Source organism: Triticum dicoccoides, chromosome 5B (assembly GCF_002162155.2).
Source record: "Triticum dicoccoides isolate Atlit2015 ecotype Zavitan chromosome 5B, WEW_v2.0, whole genome shotgun sequence".
NCBI classification, from domain to species: domain Eukaryota; kingdom Viridiplantae; phylum Streptophyta; class Magnoliopsida; order Poales; family Poaceae; genus Triticum; species Triticum dicoccoides.
The window spans coordinates 14,057,280-14,068,043 of record NC_041389.1 but is presented as its reverse complement, the minus strand read 5'-3'; the positions used below and the strand labels follow the sequence as shown (position 1 = coordinate 14,068,043).

Sequence of the window (10,764 nt, the reverse complement as noted above, 5' to 3'; positions counted from 1 at the left end):
ATAAATAATGGAATAAATGAATAAATGTCATCCAATCTCCAAAGTAAAGAATAAGTTTATGCTCTCATAGAGCTTACAACCAAATCAAATTTATTCAATTTTATTGTATCAAATCACGGAATCATGACAACCAAAGAGGTATGCTAAGTGGACTCGGTGAAGAAGCCATTCACTTCACCCGCAATCTCCATACTAGTGAGCTGATCCTCCTTAGAAATCATCTTGGAGGCAGCATCAATGTCTAGTGGCGGCGCCGCCGCCGAGGCGACCATGTGGTCAACCTCCATGGTGACGTGGTCGTCGGTAGAGACCGCCAAGGCTGCCGCGATGGGCACCACGGGGGTTGCCTCTATGGGCGTAGCAGGGAGAGTAGCGATCATCACAGGTGCCGCCTTGGGCGCCGGTGGTGCTCCCTCCTGAACCAAGGCGAGGTGCATCTCACGCGCCTTCCGAGCCTTGTATGCTTCAACGACCTCCGGTGGTGCGCGACACTGGCGGGAGAAATGCTCCACCGAGCCACAACGGAAGCAGTCCTGAGGCCGCTGTCCTCCCTTGCCCGGCTTGTTCTGCTTAGCCGGGGCAGGAGGGTGAGGGCCCTTCTTCTTGCCCTTGCGGCCCCTCTTCTTCTGTTGAGGCTTGCGGACTTTGAGAGCATTCACCTCCTGGCGAGAACTCCCCCCACGTGGTTGCGCGACAAAGTTCTTTTTGAGAACCTCATCCTGCGCCTCCGCCACCTGGAGAACGTCAATCAACTCTGAATACCTCGTGTAGTTCCCCTGGCGGTAGTTCCGTGAGGACTGGACCACGTCGGGGTGGAAAGTGGATAGGGTTTTCTCAATCTTCTGGGAGTCGATAATCTCAGTACCACACAACCGAAGAGTCGTACAAATCCGGTGCAGAGCCGAATTGTACTCCCCAACCGCCTTGAAGTCCGCAAACCTCACACGGATCCACTCTGCCTCTGCACGTGGCTTCACAGTGTACATCAGCCGCTCAAACCGCTGCTTAAGAACGGTCCAAAGGCCAGAAGCACTGCGCTCAGCCATATACTCATCTTTCAGAGTAGGTAACAGGTGATGACGGAGAAAGTGCAGAGCCTGCGCATTCTCAGTTTCGAACTTGGGATCAGTGGCGGCCAGCTGGGCCCCCTTACCGATCACCCTCAGGAGGGTTTTGCCCTGGAGAAAAATCTCGCAGTCCGAGGACCATGACAGGTAGTTCAGCCCTGTCTGGGCCAACTCAGCAAACTCCTTGTGCATAATTCCGGCCATCTGCGATTTATGCAAAAATCATGAGATTACAGCAGGTAATCTTTTGCACAAAGCGATGTTGATAAACTTATTCAATAAAAGGACATTCCAATATTTAAAACTTGCTATTATATGACTTAATAAATGATTAAGAGTGCTAAACAATTAATCTACAGCAGTAAAATCATACAATAATATCATGTTACAAAAAATAGCATGTTAAGCGCATCTCATATGTGAAAACTAGCCCAAAAATTGAATTCCCGAGGCATTTTTAAGCCCAAATACGTGTTTTCAGTGAAAACAGACAGTTCCAGGGGGTTCTACGCGAAATATTACAGCAGGAATAAAACTTGCGTAAAATCTGGAAACTACGGGGGCTAAACCGCAAATGTCCCGTGCTACAGCCGGCGCGCCCCCCCTTTTTTTTGTGGGGAACCCATGGCCACAGCGCGGCCGACGCGGCCACGGCGCAGCCAGCGTGGCCAGCGGCCATCGGGGCGGGCGCGGCGCGGCCAGAGGCACGGCGCGCGGCGCGGCCACGACGCGGCCGGCGCGGCCACGGCGCAGCCGGCGCGGCCAGCGGCCATCGGGGCGGGCACGGCGCGGCCAGAGGCACGGCGACAGCGCGGCCATCGGCCATCGGGGCGGGCGGCGCACGAGCACGCGCCATCTGGGCGCGGCGCAACGAGCCGGCCAGCGGGACGGCGGTGGCGGCACATGCAGCAGGCGCGCGAGCGCGGCGACGGGACGGCCAGCAGGGCCATGGCGGCGGCGATGGGGACGTCGTCATCTGCCTCGGGATGCGATCTTCGTCGCGTTCATCCGGAAAAAACGATGGCGCATGGCACAGCTGGTGCTTGTGCGGCGGTACCGTGATCATCTAGATCGCGATCTGTACCGACTCCCTATAGTGCAGTCAACAAGTTCCTCTTAGTCCAAGAACATCGACATTGGTCGGCGACGTGTTCGTCCGCTCGGTTCTTGGGAGGAAAATCTGCACCATAGGTAGATCAAATCCGAAAAATAATCTAATCGCAAAAACGGAATCGCAGTAACGAGAGGAATCCATTTTTGCAAAAAGGGGGTCGGATCTTATACCTCCGCGGGATCGACGAAAGCCTGCGTGATGCAGGCTTGACGCAGGCTTGACGGAGAGTTGATGGAGCGAAGCGTGCTGAGAACGTGTTCCGCAACTCCTGCCGGCGAGTCCGGTCAAAGGTTGCAGAGCAGGAGCGAGCGTCATAGACGAAGTACTCGAAGTAGTCGTACACACGAAAGTAAATGACACATCGAGATATAGAGGAGACCGGCTTTATTAATCAATGATCAGGGGTTACAATGATGTCTCCTCGTTTCTTTATATATGGACTAGGTGGTCTAGGGATAAGTACCCACTTAACGTAAAGTGGGGGAAACGGGAGGGGCTACCCCGTGCGATACGCACGAGGCGCGCCGCCACCATCGTGGTGGCCCCGGTTTCCCAACACTCCCCCTTGGGTAATTATCCGTATATCCATGCCTCAAAACTCTGAAAAACTCAGTGGGAAAAATATGGAGAAAGAGCACATAGTATACGTTGTTGTATTGCACGAATTGCCTCGTCAAAAACCTCGTGTGAGAAACATCAGAAAAACTCACTCAAGAGAAAAAGAGTACAATCCACTCAACCATCAAGTTGAGTACTCGATCATCGGGATTGAGATTTTAGCGACGAGTTTGTGAAGTTTCTCCCCCTGAACCTTGCATCTCTCTAAGTCTCATCATACCGATTGCACGCACACACCTCTCTAAGGTTGATGCCGGTAATGATTTAGTGAACATATCAGCAAGATTGTCACAAGACTTAGTATGCAAAACTTTCACCTCATTCAACTGCCGCAGCTCATGCGCATAGAAGAACTTGAGACTAATATGCTTAGTGAGGTTACTCTTCACATAACCCATCTAGACTTGTGCAACACAAGCAGCATTATCTTCATAGATAATGGCAGCGATAAGCATCAGTAGCTGCGTGAGCCTCCGCTACGCGCCAGTGTGCGTTTACAGCCGTACGCGCCAGCCTGTGTGCTACCCGCTGCCCGCTGCCTGCACAAGCCTCGTGCGCTATAGGCGTTGCCCTGCCACTTGACGCGCGGCTCGCTCCAAGTGCGGCCACCAGCTGCTTCTGCCACCCTTGCGCACCTCGGAGACTGCACCGACTTTGTGTCCCCCTTTCTTCGATCACACATTGATCTCTCCGAGACCGAGTCAATCTGAAACACTAGGACACGTCACCTGCTCGATCCGATCTCGTCGGGTATTTTAGCCCAAACAACACGCCGCTTGTACGTTCGCCCGCTCGATCCACTGAACGATCGCCGCACGCCTCGACTGCTTGCATGCCCGTCCGATTTCCCCTACTCGCCGTGATTGCTCATCGCCTGACGTCTTCCCATCGATCTCAACCGTACTCACCACGATACCGATCAAACATCAAACCCTAAGTTGACCGTCAACTACCTCCGAACAACCTAGCTCATAATACCACTTGTTAGAATAAATGCAAGGCATACCGTCGATCATCCGAAAACCAAGCAATCACGAAAGCACGTCACCGAGATTTGTCAACGAGATTCACCGATATGGCTACTTCCACGGGGCCTGACTATGGGTGCTCCTTTCATGATACCATTACAATACCGCACGCGGTCGTCCTAGACGCCGGCACAAGCCACCGGCTTCCCCCGCGTTCCTGTATTATTATATTGGTATAGGTTACATCGTGTATCTACCTTCACTATATATGAGAGGCGTAGGATACAAGTGTCCTACTAGGACACGACTTCATTTTTTATCTAAACACAATGCTACTTATAGTCCAACCATAACCTACCTTGTACACAATATTCGACACAACTCTAACATATTCTCTCCATTTCTGCCATAAAGGCATGACCTCGCTAAGTGCATCATCAATGAACCTTCAAATTATTTTCATACACAATATCAGACATCAGGTAACTTAATGTCAAGGAAAGAGTCATTCATAGAGCAAACACAAGGCACATAAAAGAGACGATAACTGCACAAATGAATACATAACATAGTAGTATGGATAGGAATTATTTATTGACATAAAAGCATGTTGAATGGGTAAGAATATGCAGAAACTTTTGAGTATATGTGTTATGACTACAATCCCTTATTGTAGTACTAAGCTCACTCGAAGGTTAAATGTAAAAGAAGGAAAAAGTTCCCACAACCGGCGAAAACAGGACAAGATGAATAAACATCTAGCCTATTACTGGACCGCCATCCAGACCGGTTGTAGATATCACGAGCTACCATCTCCCACCAGGTACACCCAGTATCCAAAAGCTTCCTAGCTCCGCAGGAGTGAGTAACTACCACGTATGGATCCAAGTTGTGTCCCTGTAAATAAGCTGCAAAAAAATATATGAGTTTGTCTATTAAAAATCATGTCATTTCTATAGCTTCATATAGCCCAAAGCAATGCGCATACTGCGCATACTCCTATCCGAATTTGTCCCGCAGTGTTTGGCTGCACTCCATTTAACCACGTCCCAAATATCGTGTTAATACTATTTGGAGGGCTGACATTAAAGGCTATATGAATCGAGCGTCATGAAAGTTTGACAAGAGGGCAATTGAGAAAGAGGTGCTTAATTGTTTCTTTCTGATCATGAAAATAGCAACATTGACACCCCCACTTCCCCCATATTCGCTTTGCTAAGTTATCCTTTGATAGAATACATAAAAAATACTGTTAGAATTCCACAGGGAAGCCATTAGGTTCTAGAGCTTTGTTATGTTCTACTTGGAAGACCGAAACTTTCATCAAATATTCAGAGAATATCCTCTTTTTGGTTCTCGTCAAGGGTGAGATTCCCTTCTTTCGATGCCGGGGAAGAGAATTTGTAGTATTTGATGATATAACTTTTGAGCTCTACCCGACCTTCTATTTGCCCCTCGTCTTGTTGGAGACTAAAAATACACTTCTTCCTATGTTGACCATTGACAATCTATTGGAAGTCTAGTGTATTCCTATTTCCCTTCAAGATGAATCCGGTTTTGGATCTTTGGAAATATATGATATCATCTTCTAGAAACTTTGATTGGACCAACACCAGAGCGAGGATGCCTTCGCCAAGTTTGATTGGACCAACACGCTCGTGGATACGAAATTTTTGTTACATACTCCTACAACTTGGATCAACCTGTTGGATAAGACGCGCAATGATCTAGCATGCAACCCGCTAACCCATGCCATGACGAATGAACAACATACTCGCTGAACATGTACAAGTCCTAGGTGGAGAGGATTCACAACTGGATAGAAGGGATGATGAAGTTTCAGTTTCAAAGAAAGGAACCACCCTTGTTTGTGTGGCGTCCATGGCGCAGCAGACAGCGTTTCTTGTACTGAAATGATGCATGAAAGCTATATCCGTCTCGTGTTCACCAGGTTTGATGTGGTTGTATACTTCCCAATGCCTTCCATGTCTACAAGCAATCAAGCAGCGAAAAGGCGAATGGCATATACCAACAATGCTAGAGGAGGAACTCGGTATAAATACACGGCAAAATGATATGGATCCTCAGCTCTCATGATGCAATAAGTAAGGTAGATGGCAAGGACTCAGTCAGATGTATATATAAAGGCACAGAACAAACTCGATTGAGTAACAGTAAAATGTTCAATACTTCACCGGTACAATAACAACAAAAACAGCACAAAGCTGCTGGTGCTTATTGTAACTTTTCTGCCGCAAGCTCAGCATTACATAAAGCCTCGTTTCGCTGGCTCAGGTTTACATCAAGCGACGTTTCAAATCATCACACAGTCGGTCGGTTACAGACTGATAGCAGGGAACTCACATCCAATGCCTAGTTTGCGATGGTATTAAGCCCACCTCTTACTCAGTAGTTTCGATACTGTCAGGTCCATGTCACCGAATCCATCCATGACGGCCCTCGCGGAGTGAAATTCTGCTCTCGCGGTTAGGCTGGGAAGGGCAGACAGAAGTAAGACAACAAGCAACATAATTCAGTACTGACTAAGCATAGTGAAGACAAAATCAGTCACCTGCTTCGGACAACAATGCACGGCATGCCAATGCGCTCGGCTGCGATGACGCTGGGTTGGCTACCCGCTACAAGTGAAGCATTTTTTGTAGAATATAACCCTCGTATAAGTGAAGCATTTTTTTTCTGGTTTAGATTAATACCATGATCATTCATGCCATTGCCTTGTTGGCTGACCTTTTGACAATTACCATGCCATTAGGGTTCTTGACACATATACTTCCAATTCTAGGAGATATAGAAGGAAGCTCCCTCGCTGTTACTTATTTACGATTTACCGACATTGCCAAATTACGTCTACCATTATATTGATGATTTTTTTTCTATCTCTCAAAAACAGAGTTCTATTACTTGCTGTCCTGGGTGTTGCCATTTCCCCTCTTATGCCAGCCTGCCATGCTCATTGAAGCCATTGCCATGAGGGTTGGTGAATGGGAAGTTTCCTGGAAGCCTCGTGATTGACTTGACCAATGACCACGCTAAGTCCTCGTGATTGACTTGACTAATGACCATGCTAAGTCCTCGTAGACAAGCTAAGGTACACTTATCCTATTCTGCTAGCCTGGGACGGTCCCAAAGCTTGTCTAAGCATAAGCTGAATTTCAGTACTAAAGATGTGAGTCTGATATTAGCACTAGCACCACCCCTTTTGGTTAATTTGTGCTCTTTCTCTAGCTCTCCTCTTTGTGTTTTATGTTTGCCGACTTCAGCTCAACATTGGTGTATTTCTGTGGTGAGAATTTTTTTAGGGAGGGACCTTTTGTTGGTATTTTATGGTGATATGCCTTGAATTTGCATTTTTAATGCTCGACCATGCATTGAAGCAAATATTTTGCGGGTTTAGAAAGGTTATATTCGAAGATATCGCTCTAATATTTGAGGTATAATTTCTGGTTTGAAGCTCACTGATTGGTGAACAGTGAGCTTGATGGAGGCCTCATGATTGACCTCGCCATGGTCCATTGAAAGTCCTGCCTTGCAATTATGATAGCACTGCATTGTTTTTATGGCAATTCTGTCCCAATGTGAACTTAATTGACCCCAACTGGACTTCCCCGTCAGCTTCAGTCAGCTGAACACTTGGCCTTCCATTCTATATATACATCCACCCTTCCTGTCTAAATTATTCACTCTTCTTCAGCATGCCTCCCCTCTACATACTACTCGGGCTTCTCCTCTTGTACACTCCTCTTTGGTGCTTCCCTGCAGCTGCATATGAAGACTCTCTCACGGCAGGCCAAGCGCTCGCCGTCGGTGACAAGCTCGTCTCAAGAAACGGCAAGTTCGCCCTCGGCTTCTTCCAGCCAGCAGCAAGCGGCATCAGTAAGTCGTCCCACAATGCCACCTCCCCCAGCTCCAGCTGGTACCTTGGCATATGGTTCAACAAGATCCCAGTTTTCACTATCGTGTGGGTTGCTAATAGGGATCAGCCCATCACCAACCCTAGTGTCAACCTAACACAGCTCAAGATATCAAGCGATGGCAATCTTGTCATCGTAAACCATGCCGCCAAAACTAAATCCGTTGTTTGGTCCACTCACATTGTCAATAGGAAAACCAGTAGCATAAACACCACCACCTCTAGCTCCGTCGTTCTCTTGAACAGTGGAAACCTTGCCCTACTCGTAAATGGCCAAGAGATGTTGTGGCAGAGCTTCGACTACCCAACAGATATCGGGCTTCCTGGTGCCAAGTTGGGCCGCAACAAGGTCACTGGTTTCAGTCACCAGTACATATCAAAAAAGAGTCTCATTGATCCGGGTTTTGGCTCATACAGCATTGAACTAAAAGACACCAGCGGGATTGTCCTCATGCGCCGCAACAACCCCCTGGTAAAGTATCTGACTTATGCAACCACAAGATCATCATCTTTGATACCAACACTCAAGTCATTACTAGATTTGAATCCTCGGACCAAAGGTTTGATTAATCCAATATATGTCGATAACAACCAAGAGGAGTACTACACATACACTTTACTGGATGAATCATCAACTTCCATGTTTGTCTTGCTAGACATCTCTGGTCAGGTCAAGCTGAATATTTGGTCACAAGCCAACCAGTCTTGGCAAACCATATATTCCGAGCCTGCAGATCCTTGCAGTCCGCCTGCTACATGCGGACCTTTCACGGTCTGCAATGGCATTTCACATCCATCCTGTGACTGTATGGAGAGCTTCTCCCATAAGTCACCGCGGGATTGGGAGTTTGAGGATCGAACAGGAGGATGCATCAGAAACACACCGTTACATTGCAGCACTAGTGGTAACAACAAAAACATGACAAGTTCATCAGACATGTTCCACCCCATTGCTCAAGTTCAATTGCCATACAACCCGCAAATAATAGATGTTGCTACCACTCAGAGCAAATGTGAAGAAGCTTGTCTCGGTTCCTGCTCCTGCACTGCTTATTCCTATAGCAATAGCAGATGCTCTGTCTGGCACGGGGAATTGTTTAGTGTAAATCTGAATGATGGCATTGATAATAATTCTGAAGATGTTCTTTACCTTCGCCTTGCCGCCAAAGATTTGCTGCCAAGTTTCAGAAAAAATAAAAGAAAACCAAACGTCGGAGTTGTTACTGCTGCAAGTATTATTGGTTTTGGGTTACTGATGCTCATGCTATTGTTACTGATTTGGAGGAACAAATTCAAGTGGTGTGATTTGCCTTTATACGGCAATCAAAGTAGTGCTGGTGGAATTATAGCCTTCAGATACACTGACTTAGTTAGTGCCACTAAAAACTTCTCAGAAAAGCTTGGAGGTGGTGGTTTTGGTTCTGTATACAAGGGAATGTTAAGTGACTCGACAATTACTATAGCAGTGAAAAAGCTTGATGGTGACCGTCAAGGAGAGAAGCAATTCAGGGCCGAGGTGAGCTCAATTGGACTGATCCAGCACATAAACCTAGTCAAATTGATTGGTTTCTGCTGCGAAGGCAACCAAAGATTACTTGTGTATGAACACATGTTTAATGGGTCTCTTGATGGTCATCTGTTTAAGAAGAGCAATGTTGATGCTGCCGTCCTAAGTTGGAACACCAGGTATCAGATAACCCTAGGAGTTGCTAGAGGATTATCATACTTGCATCAGAGTTGTCGTGAGTGCATCATACACTGCGATATTAAGCCGGAGAACATACTTCTGGATGCATCATTTGTTCCTAAAGTTGCAGATTTTGGGCTGGCAGCATTTGTGGGAAGGGATTTCAGCAGAATTCTGACTTCATTCAGAGGAACTGCAGGTTATCTTGCCCCAGAGTGGCTTACCGGAGTGGCAATCACACCGAAAGTTGACGTTTACGGCTTCGGCATGGTTCTGTTGGAAGTCATATCTGGAAGGAGGAATTCCTCGCCTGAAGAATCATACAACACTAGCAGCAGCAGTAACCAGAATGTTATATATTTCCCTGTTCAAGCCATCAGCAAGCTTCACGGCGGAGATTTGAAGAGTTTGGTGGATCCACGGTTACATGGTGACTTTAACTTGGAAGAGGCTGAAAGGGTTTGCAAAGTTGCAGGTTGGTGCATCCAAGATAATGAGTTGGATCGGCCGACAATGAGTGAAGTGGTCCGGGTTCTCGAGGGTCAACAGGAGATTGATGTGCCCCCAATGCCAAGATTGCTTGCAGCTGTAACGGAACAATCTGGTGCTCCAACTTTAATGTAATAATAATTTGTAGTCGATATTAGTAGTCTTTGTTAATTTCAGCAATTTTCTTAAAGTTGTATTGTGGAGAGGAAGGAATAAAGGAAGGCAAGCTTGCAGTTGCTAATTAGATGTCTCTTATTTAGGTGTTTTAACGCCAATTTTATATGGTAAATAATCTAGCAAAATATGGCAGAGATAGAAATATGTACATGGTTTGTTCTTTTCAGAGCCAGGGTGGGAACTTTAGAACTTCTAGTTGCAGTGCAAGAATAGGTTACTATTAGCATACTTAGATAAGATGCTAGCTATGGGTTAAATAATTGTTTTCAAATTGTACCTAATTAAATTGCAGCAGTTTCTGCAGTTCTGCGAGTAGGTATTCTCAAACAGACCTGAAAGCTGTGGGTGGATATGATCAAGAGACCTCATCCGCTGTATAATCGCCCGATATTTTCATATTTCTGTGCGATTTGTACGATCCTTGTTGAGCCTATCATGGCATCTTGGATTTCAATGTTGTGCTTGTCCTTTGTGGGGTGCCAGCTGAACCGACCACCTTCGGAGACTCTGAAAAGAGTGCACACGCTTTCCTGTGACCCTAGCGTAGCCACGATCACGAACAAGGTAACAATCTTCATGCTGCAAGTTTGTTTGCGAAGTGTCTTCGGCATAGGTTGTGAGTTGGAATCCTGGCTGAAATGACACCAGCAGGATATGTCTGTTAGTCCGAAGTGTACCCTAGGCTTCAGTAAGGTGACTATAGTGGTCCCCCC

The 10,764-nt window shown here is 46.8% G+C and overlaps 1 protein-coding gene across 1 annotated transcript; it reads left to right on the top strand.

Annotated features, from left to right (window-relative positions):
* Positions 1 to 7,480: 7,480 nt before the first annotated feature.
* On the top strand, positions 7,481 to 10,036 carry LOC119305019 (G-type lectin S-receptor-like serine/threonine-protein kinase At2g19130). Its single transcript, XM_037581659.1, has one exon. The coding sequence runs from the start codon at positions 7,481 to 7,483 to the stop codon at positions 10,007 to 10,009; it is 2,529 nt and encodes an 842-aa protein (XP_037437556.1). The 3' UTR covers positions 10,010 to 10,036.
* The last annotated feature ends 728 nt before the right edge of the window (positions 10,037 to 10,764 follow it).